Source organism: Protopterus annectens, chromosome 3.part1 (assembly GCF_019279795.1).
Source record: "Protopterus annectens isolate FY-2018-M chromosome 3.part1, PAN1.0, whole genome shotgun sequence".
Classification (NCBI taxonomy): domain Eukaryota; kingdom Metazoa; phylum Chordata; order Ceratodontiformes; family Protopteridae; genus Protopterus; species Protopterus annectens.
In genome coordinates this window covers 106,003,503-106,021,620 of record NC_056732.1, presented here as the reverse complement: position 1 = coordinate 106,021,620, position 18,118 = coordinate 106,003,503, and the positions used below count along the sequence as shown (strand labels likewise).

Genomic DNA, 18,118 nt, shown 5'->3' with positions numbered 1-18,118 from the left:
TTAGTATAATAGTATATAAAAACTAAATAATTATTAGAATGCATGTAATGTTTTAACAATGACAGAGATAATAGTACAGACACAAAATAGGAATGCATGTTAATATGTAATATGTATGTACAGGTATTATACAAAGGCAAAAGGTAGTATATAATGATCAGTATTGTACAAAGTGTTGTACATAGATGAAAGGTAGTATACAATGATCAGTATATGATGGATGAGTACATGTGATATGTATGGGTTAATATGGCTGAAATATGCACTAATAGGGAATAATATATTTTGATAATTAGTGGTGATAAAGCAGTCATACAGAAGTGGTAACAGGGTCCAGTAAGAACAATAGAGTGAGATTGTGTGAATAAATTTGGTTAATTATGAGATAGAGAGGAATAGTTAGGTGTAGTAGATGTGAAAAGGTAGTGATAAGGAATAGTGGGTGGGGTGAAGAAGCAGAAGGGGGAGTGAAAAATCAGGTTATGGAAGGTTGAGAAATCTGGACAAAGACAAAAATAATGAGGAAGCAAAGGCTCAATTTCAGTGACAGATTTTAAGTATTGTTCTTATAAACTTAGAAAGATGATAGAATAAATGTCTTTGCATTCCCATGTATTTTTGAGTAATATAAAGTTTAAACTCAAATGTCTGTCATTATATAGTGACTTCAACCCTTGATGATTTGCCAGAAAACCACAGATTTTAAGAGCAACAGACTAAAAATATAAGACAAAGTCAGGACATTTAAGAGGTAAGACACCCCTCTTTTCAGTGAGTGCAAGTATGAATGTATGAGGATTGGCAAGTTGTGACTTAATAAATCTATTTATAATGACATCAAGTAGTTCCTTCAGCTGGATGATTGACTGAGTCTACTGATTATTTGTCATCGGAATCCGTTACTCTTTATTATCATTTCCCACAAATACAAAAGGAACAAATTATAATAATGAAACACCCCCACCCCAGCTGTCTAGTTACCTAGATGTTGTACTGATCCTGCATTCATCTCACAGATTGAAAATTAAGTATGAGTGTCAGTGGGCAGTCATCCACATGAGAGGATCGTTTTTTCCCCCCTTCATTTATATCCTTAGTTTGTTGCCTGGCACAGCACAACCAAGTGAAGCAAGCAGAATACGAAACCACCATAACAAGCAGGACCAACACGAACAGATGCACAGAAGGAATTTTATTCTAGTACCTCGGCTCACACAGCCTTCAAAGGAATAATCATTCACTGCTAAATGCATCATTTTATATCTTAATATAATTGAATAATTATTTAATTATTTAATTCTACTAGTTTAATTACCATCACATGAAATGAAAATGAAATAGAAGAAAAACATTTATCAAGGAACAAAGCTATAAACCAGAGCATACTATACACACATTTGCTAAAGTGCTTATATAAAACAACTTAGACATATCACTAACTATAAATAACACATTGTTTTTCTTCTATTTCATTTTCATTTCATGTGATGGTAATTAAACTAGTAGAATTAAATAATTAAATAATTATTCAATTATATTAAGATATAAAATGATGCATTTAGCAGTGAATGATTATTCCTTTGAAGGCTGTGTGAGCCGAGGTACTAGAATAAAATCCCTTCTGTGCATCTGTTCGTGTTGGTCCTGCTTGTTATGGTGGTTTCGTATTTTGTTGCCTGGCAGTCAATCTAGGCACCTGCTTTGCAATGGCCAATGTACTAACATACCTTCTTCTCTTCCTTTGGATGTGCATCTGCTCTAGTACATGTACCCCAGCATGGAAGACCACTTTGTAACCACATGTTGGCAAAGATGAGTGCTTGTATCTAGCAACTAAGCTGCATTTCATATACCCAAGTCACCAACAAGTGTCAATTTAATGACAGCCCAGACAACCTCACTTCCAACCCCACCCAGGATAGGCAAATTGGTGTTGTGGCTATTCTCTCCCATCCCTACTTAACTTCCACAGTACAGGGGTGCTAATCAATCCTGGGTCTTTAGGGACATAGTCAGAGTTTTATCACTTTACGCCATGGTGCCAGAAGACAATATTCTTTTTCATCATTTCTTGTTTTCTTCTTATGCATCACGCTAGCATAGTACCCAGGGTGAAACTTATTTTGTATAGTTGAATTGTACTTATAGTTTGCCCATAATTTATTTTTGAAATATCTGAGATTTTTATAAGTTTAAGCTATTGGAAGAAACTTTATTGCTATAGCCTACATAAGATGGGCCTAGCTATGAAAAATTTCCATTTCTTTTGAAGGAGGGAGATATGCCCCCAGTTTAGAATATGTCAGTTCGCAATGCTTATAATGCTGATAATTACTGTTCTGTGTTTAACTTTCCATTTATTATTAAGGTTATAGATCAAGCTGTATATATGTAACTCAGTTCCTCTTGAATTAGTGTGGTGGGTGGAAGGATAAGTGTTCCCCAAACTGCCTCCATAGTAGAGCAAATGTAGAGACCTTAAGGGGAATGCCGACTACCAAGAAGTTCAATGCAGCCTCTTGGAGAGTGGTGTTTAACACAACACCTGCATTGGCAATCTTACTGAGATTTGCTTTGCTGATTCTGGCCCTGCCAGTATTGCCATGGTGATGTTATTATGGGTCAAGTCAGAATCACATTCAGCACTGGTCTCTCTGCATTCTATTATGAGAATGCTGGGGAGGCTACAGTTTCCTCCCATAAGCCATGAGGGTTCTACCTAACTTGTCAGTGTCTTTGAGGCATTATCTTCATCATCATCAAATGGGACTATTCTTGGAAAAGGGAAAACCAGGAATGTCCACCATGATGTCTGAAAAGTCCTTGAGTCTGACCAAGGAGTGCAAGCATATGGCTCAATTTGGACCTTCAACAATATTATAAATTGTACGGACCTTGTGGTTTGCTATTTTGGTGGGGGCTTTGCCCTCAGTCTGTAGCTTGTATTTCAGGGGGTTCATCTAGTAACTCATCCACAAGGCATGGTCCATTTCATCACAAACTTCTGTTTGAAAATATGGCATGTGCATTGAATAGTTCAGCAACCTTAATGAAAGTGTGGAGGACACAGACATATATTTCCCTAATCTGTCCATTGCTGTAGATTTCCTGTCTGGGGCTGGAACTGCTAGCTCCAGTGGTGTTGGAGTCTTCCTGAGGGCTGTTCCAGTGACTTTGTGGTCTCTGAATAGCCTTATCTGTATGACCATGGAACGTGTCATCATAGACCTCATAAATAAAGACATAAGCAACCTCCAAACCCTGGATCTGACCCAAATCAGCTTTGTCAAGGGAAAATCCTGCCCATTAAACCTAGTAGATTTCTTTGAAAATCTGATCAAGACCATTGATGAGGGCAAATCTGTGCACACAGCATACCTCAACTTGGCCAAGGCCTTTGACAAAATCCCACACTCAGGCATTGCCGATAAATTTAGCAAACTGAATGTAAACCCCTTTGTTGTAAGCTGGGTTGCCAACAGGCTCACAAACCGGTCACACGCTATCCAAGTGGGTAACTCCACATCAACCAGCAGACCTGTCACCAGTGGGGTGCCACAAGGGTCAGTGCTGGACTCCCTACTGTTTGATATATACTTCTCGGAAGTTCAGGTCAAATCTAAGGGGCTGCGGCTGAACAAGATTGTGGTTGATTGAAAACTGGGTACAATTATGGAATCCCCAAATGATATCAGTATACTCCAGAAGGATCATATTCAGACCAATAACTGGTGGCTTAGTCACGGTCGCAAACTAAATGCAAAGAAATGCATCATCATTCCCTTCAGTAAAAACAATATCCGTTCACACTATTAAATTAACAACAATGCCTTAAGTACCTATTAAGTGGTAAAGGATCTAGGCTCACAAGTAGACTGCGACCTTAACTTTGCCTACCATTTGTCTACTGTTTTAAGGAAGGCTTTCTAAATAGCACACTTGATTAACAAAGGCATCACCTCTAGAGCAAAGGAGCTTATAACCCCTCTATACAAGTCACTAATCAGGCCTATAATTGAGTATAACACCCCTTTTGGCATGTACCATACAAAGAACCTGCAGCAATTGGCGAGAACTCAGAGGATTCTAACAAAGAAGATCAAGGTACTCTAGCACATGCCTTACACAGACCGATTAAAGTCCCTGTCACTATATTCAGTATTGTATAGACTTCATATGGGAGACTTATGCCTGGCTTACTGAGGAATGCCCAACTCAAACCTAATGAATTTGCTGCACATTCATAAATCAAACAGAACTAGTGGCCTGTGACTTGAACAGGATGTGTTGGAGAGACAGATTTGTCTCCCAGCGACTGCCACATCTTTAAAATTAACTGACAATTCATGTGAAGCAGAGCACCTCTACGACACTGTTCAAAAGGAACCTGGATGAGTAGATGGGGCACCATAAATTCTTGCTGGGGATAGTGCCCACAACCCTCCAGGACATGGGCAGTCATTGCTAAATACTATCCTGGGTATTGACTAGAGTATTCTTGGTATTGCATTGGGATGAAACAGCAAGGCTTGAAATGACCTCTGTGTCAATAGGCTAGTAACCTCCTATGATCCTATGAAGTGCAATACCATCATTGTTGAGAACTTAGCCAGCCTTGAAACTGCAGGGCTATATAGTACATCTAGTCACATTGATGACATGTCCTCCACCCCAATACTGGAGAAAGTAATCCCTGACACACCTCCTCTCTACCTGCTACCCACATGAGTGGCTACTACATCTACATCCCATGACCCTTACAAATATGTCAGTGCTGCATTCACTTGTAACTGTCCCTGGTTTAACCTGTACAAATGATGATGATTGTCTTTATCACAACCCATAGTTATGGCTAGATGTGCCCTGCTCTGCTTTGCTGGATGTGCCGCTGCAGCTGTTTCCTTTGCTTCGTCATCCTTTGCTGCAGCATTTATTTCATGCAGCACTGAGATGTTCCCAAGCTGAAGCTGCCTCCAGGCTAGCATGTAGTGCCACATGGGAAACACTGAGAGTAACTAACTGCAGGTCCCAGGAATATACTGGAGTGTGATACCAGATGTATCCTAACAGCAGAAGAATATTTTCAGGAGTCTAAAACACATGGTTGACAATATTCTGTGATTTTTAACACATGATTTTGTATGCCTTCTCACCCTTGATCTTGGGTTTTCAGATAGCAGTTATTATCCACAGTTGCAAGGCATATCCAGCATCACCTGCAACACCCAACAGTGGACACCATTGCTTGTGCTGGACTGCCTAGTTAAATGACAGCAACATATCTTATACTATGTGTGTTGACAATGTGTGCTCCTGCCAGTGAGCTAAACTTATGTGATGTCACCCACTCTAAATGCTGGTAGAGAGCACACATATGTCACATATGGGAATCATGGGAATGGCCTGGGTGATGCACAGTCATATCATATATACGTAATACCTGTGCATTCCACACCATCTAGCAAATGATGGAGTGAAAGCCCTTCTGTTTGATGTACCAGACACATGTGCAGCAGGTGGGGCCATGAATGCAATCTGAGTGTATTCAGTGGCTCCAGGATGTTAGGAATAAAGGCTGTGTTGGAAAATATCCACACAGTGGAGTCTCTCTCCTCTGCTGTGTGTTTGTGGAAACCCTATATGCTCCTTCATATGCTGCAGCATCCTGTCAGAGAAACCAGTGTAGTATCTACAAGGCTGAAAACTGCAAAGCTGTTGATGTGTCCCCTGTCAGATGCCGAATCGTCCCAGTAACAAGGATGGTTAATGGGGCACAGACTTTCAAGTCCATTGATATGCTTAATTCTTGATTCTATGCTAGGGTAGTACACGTGTGCCCCATGTAGCATCTCTGTTCCCCCAGTAGCAGTCACCAGTGTCCTGATCATAGAGGTGAAGGCATGTTGATTGCTGATGGACTTGTTTATGACACAGAGGGTGATGTCCCATATCATTGGGAGTTCTAGCTCTGAGAGTAGCCGATAACACTTGCTTTTCAGCTAATGCTGCAGCTTTTTCTAGCATGTTAGTGTACTCCAAAGAATCCTAGCACTCACAATAGATGAGCATAGCAGCTGTGTGTACTGACTTTATACATCCCTGAATCACTCTACCATATTTGATTGTGTCATTTACATGCACAGTGAGTCACTTTAGAATAGCGACACTCATTTGCATTCCACTAAGTAGTCATTTGCATATAATGAATACTACAGTGTTTCTTCTGTAGTGTGGTGTTCATGCTATGTTTCTAAAATTGCCCTTTCCCTGCATGTCACTAGTCATTGCCCTGTGTAGCATACTCCTTTTTGCCTTATTCTAATAAGAAGCATTTCCATCTACATATCCCTTCCCTTCAGGGTCAAAACTGCCCTGAATTATTTTGAGAGAATCAAAAATATCACATTATTTCACACCACAAGTTTGAAGCCTACTGATCACTTTAAGTAGCACTCTGCCACCCTTTATTATTTATTTATTTATTTCACATTTGTTAACCAGGTTAGTCCAACTGAGGTTACAAACAAACCCATTTCCAGTGGAGACCCAAGGGGATAGCCCCTGCAAACATAAGTAAAAATAAAGTGACATTGTACAAATATTAAATAACAATCACAATACAAAATAATTGTAAAAAAGAAAAGGTTATTAGCTATCTGCATTGCACTGATAGTAAGCAACCCATTTTCAGTGGAGACCCCAAGGGGAAAGAGCCCCAGCAAACATAAGCAAAGATGAACAAGCCCCAGCAAACATAAGGAAATATAAACATACAGGACATAAACTATTAAAAATAATGCAAATACGAAATTAATTATAAAGAGAAAAACAAAAGTAAAAACTTATGAACATTAAGGGTTGCAGAGATAGAAGTGGACTAAAATTTACTACATATGAGAGTAAAAACAAAAAGATAATCATTCTAAAGTAGGGCAATGTATAGACATCGATAGGAAGTGGGGGGTGTAGAATGGCAGGGGGCTATAGTAGTAGAGCTGAGGGTTTAGGAGATGAGTTTAAACAGAAGTTACTAACAAAGAAAGAAAGTTGGGAGATGCAGCAGGTTATACAGTGGGAGAGACTAAGACTACATGTGGTCAATGCAACGGCATAATTTCAAGTTTAGTAGGTGGGATTTAAACTCCTTTTTAAAACAGGGAAAGGAAAGGTTGGATCTAATATGGAGAGGGAGTTTATTCCAATTTAGTGAGACAGAGTGTTTGTAAAGTAGTTTGCCAATATTCCTTTTGGGTTTATAAACCGAGAGAAGATGCTGATCAGCACTCCTTTTCTTAAGAAGCTACATAATCAGTTTCACAGCTATGTTTAAAAATATACATGTAGTTACATATGTTATGTAGATTCACCTTTAACTTAAGAATAAAAAAATCACCTTAAAAATGAGTAGTTCCCTATATTAAAAAAACATACAGAAGATGACTTTTACAAAAGCATCTTTAATTAAAGATCACAAAATCTCTGATATACTGCACAAAATGCTGAAACATTGGGAACTCCAGCACCTGATACATCATCAGTATAGCCAGAAACTTCTGCCTCATCCACCATGGCTAAATTCAGTTCTTTAGTTCATAGGTTCATTGGCATGTAATAGGCTAATGACCACTAGGGCCTTTTTAAGGCTAACCATGCATTCCAAATCTCTGACAAGTTGTTTTACCCATGGTAAAGTGTAAGCAGGCACTTAGGGGAAGAAACATTTACTCCCAGGCCATGGACGTGAAACATTTATAGGCTCCTTGTGTCCATTACAGACATAGGTGTCAAACTAGGGATGAATTTCCTGTTACCCATCCAGTTGTCACATGAATGGTTATTTCCCCAGGAAATAACATAGTGACTTTTGGATCTACCATCTCCCTGTAAAGGCAAAGCAGGTTGTTCCAAGCATCTTTGAGCTTTGGATTTGCCATTACTCTGTAAAAGTAAAGCAGATTGTTCCAAAACATCACTTTTTTAGTTTTCTTTGCAATTGATTCACTTAATTAGAAAGCCTTGTCTTCTGTCTCTCTGAACAGCTCTTCTGCCACCCTGTCTTTCCTACAAACATACAGGAAACTACACCCACAGGAAGTCAGAGGACTTGTATGTAGATGTAGAGGATGGGCATTGCTGGCATCAAAGAACTGTGAGCCTGTGGCATGAGGAGCTGGGTCTTGGAGGTGTCTGTATTTAGTTTCTTTGAGGGACAGAAGGGAGAAATTGAGGTAGAACAACAATCTCCATAAGGAAGGATAACAGGTATGATAGAGGAGTGTCACTCCATGAAGAGGCAGAAGGGCAGGTTGGGTCAGAATAAACATTTTCCCTCCCTCCACACATCAAGCCTCCCTAATAAAATATGCGGATGACTCCACATTCATTTGTACATCTGGCAATGTGGCACACCTCCAAATTGAATCAGGAAGCTTTGTAACTCACAACTCACACTCCACCTAATAAAAAAAAACTGCTAACTTTTTTACCAAATCCCTCTCCATGAAAAAAATAAATAAATTTTAAGTCCACTCTCTTGATAATACAACCAATGAAGTCACTTCTCGTAGCAAATTATTAGGGATGATAATGGCTGATAATTTTAAATTTGACCTGCATGTACAAAATTGTATAAGAAAAACTCATAAAAAAACTAGGGATGCTTTATAGAGCCAGAAACCTTCTCTCTGTTGCAACTAAAGCTACACTTGCCTCCCCACACTTTTTTATAATGCTCCCATCCTTACTAAATCAGGTATCAGAAAAATCAAAACTTGAACAATGCTATAACAAAGCTGCTAAATTTGCAGCAAATACCCCTTTCAGAACCCACCACTGTATAGCACTAAAAAGCCTAAATTGGTTAGACTAACCCATCAGCTAATATATATACAGGTTCTTACCACCAATAAAATTATCCAGAATCAATTTGCTTGTCCAGCATTAACTTTCTACACAACTATGTTCTTTGTCGGTCATTATAATCCAGTAACCAAAAACTTCTGTCTGTCCACAAACCTATCAAATCTGGTGGGCATTTTCTTCCTTATCTCTAGGTCTGTACCTCCCTCCCATCCTTAAAATCCATTTTGAAGGACTTCCTAGACAAAAGCTGGCTCTGTTCTTGATCAACACCAAGATAAACTATATCCCTAAATGTGGACAAATACCTGTGCATACCTTACATCTCCTTACTCTCTCTCTCTCTCTCTCTCTCTGTCTTCTTCACTCACTTTCTTACTTCTATCAGTTTCTCTCCCCTGAATTTCTCTTTAGGTATACTATAAGCCTTATTTTCTCTTTCTTCATATTGCAATTCCCGTTTGTATTATACCAGCTTAACTTTAATTTCTCGATAAACTGGCTAAAATTTCTGTAACTTTTAAATCATTGTCATATAACGTATATCTATTCTAAAACAATGTTTTCATATTATGTCTAATTCCGTAAAATTATGTAAACTGTATTTATTTTTATCTTTCTTAGATATATTAAATGCACATGCCCCTTTTAGAACCATCAGAGTAAAATCAAACTATACCCCCCTGGATAAGCAGAGACACTAGGGCCCTTCTGAAAACTAGAGATAAAGCCTGGGAACTATGGCATAAGATTAACACAGTAGTTTCTAAACAACAGTATCAAGAACTTAGAAATAATGCAAAAAACAAAACAGGATAAAATAAATTTCTATCATAACATTCAAAACACATATCAAAAAACCTCAAAAATTCTGGCCGGCTATAAACTCAATCCTTCACCCAGGAAAATCTACACCAATGCCAAACATCTACAACAATTCCGATAGCATAGCTACCATTTTTAACAAACATTTTACTGAATCTATAATTGCCCTTTCCAAACAGCAAACTCCTACTCCTGATACCAAACCAGCCAAGTCTACAACCAGCAATGCCTCATTCTCTTTCTCCCCAGTTCCTACAGCCACTATAAAAAGACTACTACAGAAGCTAAAACCTACCACACTTGCCATAAATAACTTACCCAGTGAATACCTCAAAATTGCAGCTGAATCTATAGCCTTCCCAGTATCAATCCTTATAAATAGATCCATTCCCGAAAACAGGGTCCCTCAGCTGTGGAAAATTTCCCATGTAATCCCACTTCATAAAGGGGGACCTTCCACAGAACTGACAAACTACTGGCCAATTGCTATTCTTTCACCTCTCTCTCTAAGCTACTCGAAAGGTGTATTCATCTCCAGGTCATGAAATTCTTAATAACATATAACCTTCTTGCAAGCACTCAGCATGGGTTTCGCCCATCACATAGTACCACTCCAGCTCTCCTATCCTTCACTAATACCGTAAGCCATCACAGGAATAGCAACTTTGTATCCGCCATCTTTCTAGACCTATCAAAAGCTTTTGATATGGTCTACCATTCCAAACTAATAGATGTACTAACTGAACTATCCTTCTCACCATCTGCCACAGATTGGTTTCATAACTATTTATCTGGCCGTCAACAATCTGTTCTGTGGCAGGGTGACCTATCTCCACGCCTTCCTTTATCAATTGGTGTCTCCCAAGGATCTATCTTGGGCCCTCTCCTTTTCTCCCTCTTTACTAATAATCTACACACAGCTACTCCCCATGGTTCCGTAAAGCAGTATGCAGATGATTCTACACTTAACTGTGCTGCCACTTCTCTATCACCTCTTCATTCTCAAACACAGGAATCTTTCACTTCTGTTGAAACATGGTTATGCCCATCTAATCCTGAACCCAAACAAAACTAAATTATTACTCTTCCAACCTAACAAGACATCTATCTCATGCCCAACATTTAACATAATAGCCAGAGACAATACTGTGATCTCCCAGACAACCCATACAAAGCTTCTTGGAGTGGAAATAGACAATACCCTGAAATTTGACTTGCATGTCTTCCTAACTATAAAAAAAAGTCCATAAGAAACTTGGAAGTCTATATAGGAACAAAAGGTTCCTGACCACAATGGCCAAAATTACATTAGCACAAACCCATCTGCTCTTCACTCTACTATATGCCTCTCCAAGTTTTACTAATCTTAGAAAAACTGACTTATCTAAGCTAGAAGCATGTTATAATAAAATTGCTAAGTTTGCATCTGACTGCCCATATAGAATGCATCATTGTACAGCTTTAAGGATACTAGACTGGCTTGAGCTTCCCAACATTATTCTTTACAACCAACTCTCTCTAACTCACAAAATTGTAACACAACCAACTAGAACCCCTGTACTACAAAATCTCATCCTTCCTTACAGTTCCAGCAGACCACTTCACTAACAACAAGAACTTACTCACCATCTCCCAAGGCCAACAACACTGCAGGAGAATCTTTATTTTCCAACTATATATCTCATATATGGTGCTCCCTTCCTAACTCCATTCTCTCAATCTCATCCACTAACCACTATAAGCCATCACTTAAAGCTTATCTAAAAAATAAGTGGCTGTGTTCCTGTACTAACCCCTCATGAGTGCTCTGATACATCACAGTATACCCAAAACATATCAAACTTCTCCCCCAGTGTTTAATCCTTTGTTCCTACTGACCTGTCTTAACCTTATATCTTGACCTACAAATAGTACTAGCTATGTTCAAAGCCTAGGTTTTGTTGTCAAGATGTAACAAATTTATAAGTTCTTATGTATACTACATTTTGTTTACTTTATACTTTATTGATTATTGTAATATATGCATGAAAATTTACTGTTACTCATGGAGCTTTTCTCCCTGGGCCTCTGCTGAAAAAGGACCTGTGTCCAGTCAGACTTTCCCGGTAAACAAATGTTAAATAAATAAAATAATAAAATAAAATATTATTTTTAAAGACTATAAAATTATTATTCTTAAAATGATTGTAATTCTTTGGAGCTTTTCTTCCCATGTCTTCACTGAAAATGAGGTCCAACCCATTCAGATTTTCCTGGTAATCAAATGTCAGTAAATACATAAACAGATTAAGCACTGGGTGTATAAAATACTCTGATGGGGAAAAGTTTTGTATGAGCAAGTCTTCATGGACAGTACCAGCTAAAACAGCAATATTCAGAAAGGTGAGTGTTGTACTTAATAGTTATTATTCAACTGTGAGTTTGTAAGTGTGTGCATATGTGTGTGTACTTGTGTGTGTATATGCATTAGACTTTTAATGTACGTTGTCCATGTCATGATCCAAGCATTTTTATTAAACAGTAAAACTGTTTACTGAAGTATTGGAATTATGTATATATATATATTTATATCCTCTTTTCTCTTTAGATATATTCTCTCTAATCTCAGAAACCAGTGGAGTAATGATTTATGGGAAGTTTGATCAGTTCTTGCGGGAAGTTCTTAAGTTGCCAACTACAGTTTTTGAGGGGCCATCCTTTGGTTACACCGAGCAGGCTGCCAGATCGTGTTTCTCCCAACAGGTATGGATAAATATAAGTATGATTTTCTTCACATTAATATAATAAAAATCAAAGCAAGACTGCATTCACTTGTGAAAAACAGTATTGTATGTTTTCAGAGCAATGTTCTAAAATGTTGCTAGACTCTTCATTATTGTAGGCTTTCAAATCACTTTTCCTTAATGTTGGTGGAATACTATGTTTGAGTATGCATGCATGCACACACAATTGTGTGTTTATGTATATATGTGTTTAAGTATGTCTGAATGATAGACAGTGCATAAATAAAGACTGGATACTCACAGAATGTCAGAACATGGGTGAACAAGAATACTATGTTTTCCATAAATTATCCATTTCCTGCTACTTGTTATGAGACTCCCCAGCGATGCCCTAACTGGTCAGCATGAGTACAAAGCAAATCTTGTGTCTTAAATAAACACTTTATAGACACAAAAGTAATGCAAAGAGCTAAAGGTCAGTCTGTAACAATAAAAATAAGCAGAGTAAAAATAGATTAAAAATAAATGAGCGCTTTCACAGTCAATGTACTTCTTCAGATCTTAAACAGAGAGCAGGCCAAGACATTGAAAGCAACTTACAACCAATCAAAAGCTTAAATGAGTATTCAGTGATGTAATGGCTGGGCTTTCAAAGCTGGTTTTAAAGAGATTTATTTATTTTATTTATTTTACATTTGTTGACTGGGATAGTCCGACTGGATGCATGCAGAACAATAGGTGCACGTACCCCACAACAATCGAAGCCAACCAGTCTCAAAGTAAAATAAACACCTTTATTCAGTGAAGAAAGTAGTTAGCGCTTATACAAGGGGTAACTGACAAGGTCACTAGGCTGGACACTTCGGACAATGCGACTAAAATGGATGAACATCTGAAGAAGCATCCTGTGTAGACATGAAAGCGCTTACTACTTTCTTCACTGAATAAAGGTGTTTATTTTACTTTGAGACTGGTTGGCTTCGATTGTTGTGGGGTACCTCCACCTATTGTTCTGCAGTTGAAGTTCTTCTTGGGTCTTTGCAGGTACTTTATCCCTAGAGAACTCTTTTTTGGATTATATTTACGACTGGATGCATGTCCATTTTCAGCGGAGGCCCAGGGAGAAAAGCTCCAAGGGTAAGCAGATACAGCATTACATAATACCAGCATTACATATTACAAACAGACTATTTACAGAGATTACATAAGTAAGCAAGTTAAACAAGTTCCACATGTTAGAGTTAATCTCAAGCGTAAATCAGGATTAAATTAAATTATACAGTAAGCTGGTTAACAGATTTATACACATTCTAGAGAGAGTTAGCCAGGCTTGATACATTGACTTAGCCAGTTAAGTGACAAATGTTGTTTGAGTCTAGTTTTAAATTGACCTAAGGTGGAAAGTAAGGTAATATCAGCTGGAAGAGAGTTCCAGGATCTACTTACAGAGTTTGCAAACAGAGAGTCACCGGCTGTGTTATTAATTTTGCTAGTCTGAATTAGTAGTTTGTTAGAGGATCGAAGCGGTCTAGGATTGTTATAGGGGGTGATAATATTTTTAAGTGCAGGAGTATTGTCCGGATTATAGAGGATTTTATAGGCCATAATCAGTTGGTTATACTGGTTTAGGCTGGGTAGTTCAAGCCATCCAAGCTGATTTAGATTGATGCAATGATGTGTCCTAAAAGGCAGCAGTGGCAAACCTGGCAATGTGGTTGTAACAGATTGAGAGTTTGTTAAGGACAGTCTTGTTTAAATTTGAGAGTAGAGGGGATGCATACAGATGGGTTGAAAGAAGGTGAGAGCGAGCTATGGCAATTTTAGCTGGAGGGGTTAGGAAGGCTTTTATTCTGTAAAGTGACCCTAGCTTTTATTGATGGTTTTGATAGTTTGGTTAACATGTAGGTCAAATTTTAGATTATTATCTATGATGACACCTAATAGTTTTGTAGAGGGGTCAGGGGAGATTATTGTGCCATCATTTGAATTTATGGTAAAGGTGAAAGCGGTAGACCTACGTGTTGGTGAAAATAACAGCATTTTAGTTTTTTGGGATTTAGGATCAGACGACGTTCAGAAATCCAGTTTTCTATTGTATTAAAGGTGGTCTGGGTAGCTGACCATAACTCTATTAGAGATGTGGCTGAGCAAATCAGAGCAGAGTCATCGGCATATTGGATACAGCTGACTTTTGGGATGACAGTATAAAGGTCATTAATGAAGATGGAGAACAGCAAGGGCCCTAGTATAGAGCCTTGTGGTACTCCAAGGGTGTTAGGTAGAAGGGTAGAGAGTTTGTTCTGCCAGAGGACAGCCTGCTGTCAACCATTCAGGTAGGACTGAAACCATTGAAGGGCTCTAGTATCTAGACAGAATGTTTGCAGGGCATGGATTAAAAGTTGGTGATCAACAATATCAAATGCCTTGGAAAGATCCAAGAAGAGGGCTGAGGATATATAATTATTGTTGCGATTATGGTTTATGTTGTTGGTAAAGGCTAGGAGGGCTGAAGTAGTGCTGTGATGAGGACGGAAGTCATGCTGAGTGTCTGCCATAAGGTGATTCTGGATTAGGTGGTGCATGAGTTGTCTATGAATACATTTTTCCATAATCTTTGCAAGTGGAGAGAGTATAGCTATTGACCTATAATTGGAGAATTCAGTAGAGCTGCCTCCTTTGTGAAGTGGGATTATATAGGATATTTTCCAGATGGTGGGAATTTTAGCTTCTACTATGGTTCGATTGATTAGTATTGAGACGGGGTAAGCAATAGCATCAGCTGATTTTTGTAGGTACTCTGCAGGGAGTTGATCAGCAGAAAATGTAGTGGGTTTTAGTGTTTTGATCAAGGTACGGATAAGTGAAGTGGCGACTGGTTGGAAGCTGAATGTGAGTAGGTTTCTAGGGGTGCTACTTTCAGGACCAGGGGAGCTAGGAGGTAGTTGGCTATCTAGGGCTTGAAGTGTCTCAGTAAAGAATCGGTTAAAACTGTCAGAAACATCTTCAGGGGTTTTATCAATAGTAGCAGCAGGGATTGGTGTTGAAGTTTGTCCAGGATGTAGTAGATTATTTAAACCTGACCAAAACTTCTGAGGGTTATTTTGATTTACTGTCTGTAAATTACAGTAGTATTTTGTCTTGTAAAATTGATTTTTTGGTTTCGTTCTTGGATTGCCTGTATTTAATGTGATCTTGAGGGTCTTTAGAAGAATGCCATAAAGCCCGTGCTTTGTTTCTAAGGGTAATTTTGAGTTTAGACTCTTTAGAAAGCCATGGTGCAGTTTTTGCCTTTGTTCTCTTTGAACAAACAGGTGCATGCAAATCAAGGATCTCAAGGAATTTGTTGTTAAAGTATGCTACTACTTCTTCTAAGGGGAGGTGTTTTAGAATAGACCAATTACATGAATTTAGTTCTTGTTGGAATTTGGCAGGGTAAAAGTTTTTATTGTTTCTAACCTTTCTGAGTAAGGGTTGTTGGGAATTAATGGATTTGTGCTTAAAAATATGCCAGTAAGAACTTCCTGTCTGGTGAAAGTGGAGCGTCTTCATGGGAAGAAGATGACAGAGAAACTTTTCCTAGACTGCCAGTTGCAGCAAACCCAGAAGCATTTCATAAAACCTACTCAGAATCGAATGGACATTATACCAATACCAGGAAAAGGGGCTGGAACAATCCAGAACGCCAGAGACTCGGGCGATGGACAACATAAGAAAGGTAGATGGACATAACTTACATAGTAATTATGTTGTTAACTTGTCCAGTTATACACTAGACAAGATAGAAATGTCTGTTTTAGAGAAGGGTTTAAAATTTGTCCCCACATGCTTACCCAAAAAGTATGAGGTTAAAACTGAATTGTTCCAACTATGCGAAAAATGCATTTAAAGGAACACTTCTTTAGATTAAATAAAGCAACTGAGTTAGATACTAACTGTGATGTTTTACTTTCATTAGATAGTGAAACAGAAAGTGAAGAAAGTTTTTATTCATGTGCATCGGGTAGTGAAGATGAAAATAATGCTTATGACTTATTAAATACACATATGCTTAAAGATAATAACTATTTTTACCTCCATGTAAAAATTCTAATATAGTACGTTTTGAATCTCTACTGAATACAATGTTAGAAAAGGAAATAGAGAGCTTTATGAATAAAAAGCATACTTATAATCTAACAAAATTGGAATGGGAAAAGCTGCAACAACTGAGTAAAAACTGCAATATAGTCTTTAAACAAGCAGACAAAGGGGAAAATTAGTTATATTAAACTCTCATGATTATTATAGTATGTGTATGCAACATCTAGATAACAACAATGTATATTGTAAAACTAACATTAATCAGCTATGTCAAGCAGAAAAAGATTTTGAAAAATTATTACAGAAAGGTGTGAGATTACACTATCTAAGTCAAATGGATATAAATAGAAAAATAAATGTAAAGAACAGAAAAATTGCAAAATTCTTTTGCCTACCTAAAATTCATAAAGATCTGAACCGACCACCTGGTCGGCCTATTGTGTCAGCTTTTGGATATTTTACTTATAATCTTTGCACCATGTTACATGAAATATTGATAAAGAAAGTTCTGTTGTTACCTTCTTATATACAAGATTCATATGATTTTCTAAGGAAAATAAAAGATATATTGGGGTGAAAATATGTACTTTATTACGGTGGATGTAGAGAGTCTCTACACCAATATTTCCCATATTTTGGGCTTGGAAGCTATAAAATTCTTTTTGAATGATAGTCCTAAAACATATTATGTCCTGGAACTGGTAGAATTCTGCTTGAAAAATAATTTTTGAATTTAATGGCACTGTTTATAGACAAGTTACAGGTACTGCTATGGGGGCAGCGTTTGCACCAGCCTATGCTAACCTGTTTATGGGGCTATTTGAAAATGAACACCTGTATAGGTTGCCTTTCTTTCAAAATAATGTTCTAAGGTATTTTAGATTTATTGATGACCTAATTTTCATTTGTCATGGGGATTGGGATACATCAGATAACTTCATTGATGAATTAAATAATAACAGATTTGGTATAAAATTTAGTGACATACAAAAGGAAACCAGGTTAATTTCTTGGATATTTCGCTTAGGGGCAATAATGGCTTTCCCATATATACTAGTATTCATAGAAAATTTGATGAAATAAGCTGGAAAATGTGGGAGATAGTTGCCATCCCCCATCGTTGTCAGCCATCCCTATGGGGAATTTTTGAGAATAAAAGACTCAATTCTGATATTGATATGGCCTTTAGGGAGGCCTATAAAGTGGCCGAGATATTCAAAACTAGAGGGTATAACCCAGATGATGTAGAAAATAGCTTGCATAGAGCCTTTAAACAGAGTAAGGGCACTATTAGACAAAATAACTATGAAAGTAGCAATAAATATGGGACTGAACAGGAGAGAATGTTTTTGTTACAAAGTACACTAACTTCTCTATGATTGGTAATAAAATCATTATGGAATATTGGAATTTTATTAAAAAGATATAACATCACTGAAAAATATAAAATTAATGACATCATATAGAAAGGGGAAAAATATACAGGACTTTCTGATACACAGCATTTATAAAAAGCCTTGTACTAATGAATTAAATGTTGTGAAGAATTTGGGAACATTCCTTGTGGAAAATGTGCTATATGTAAACATGTTGTAAATGAAGTGAATAAAATAAATGGCAAAATTTTTTGA

The 18,118-nt window shown here is 37.7% G+C and overlaps 1 protein-coding gene across 16 annotated transcripts in view; it reads left to right on the top strand.

Moving 5' to 3' along the window:
- The window catches only part of DTNA (dystrobrevin alpha), a 1,617,970-nt gene that overhangs the window by 906,689 nt on the left and 693,163 nt on the right, over nt 1-18,118 (top strand). For all 16 annotated transcript variants that reach the window (XM_044066623.1, XM_044066631.1, XM_044066627.1 and 13 more), the window contains one exon: nt 12,272-12,426. In XM_044066623.1, the coding sequence (XP_043922558.1) occupies nt 12,272-12,426 (155 nt within the window). The remainder of the gene's footprint in view (nt 1-12,271; nt 12,427-18,118) is intronic.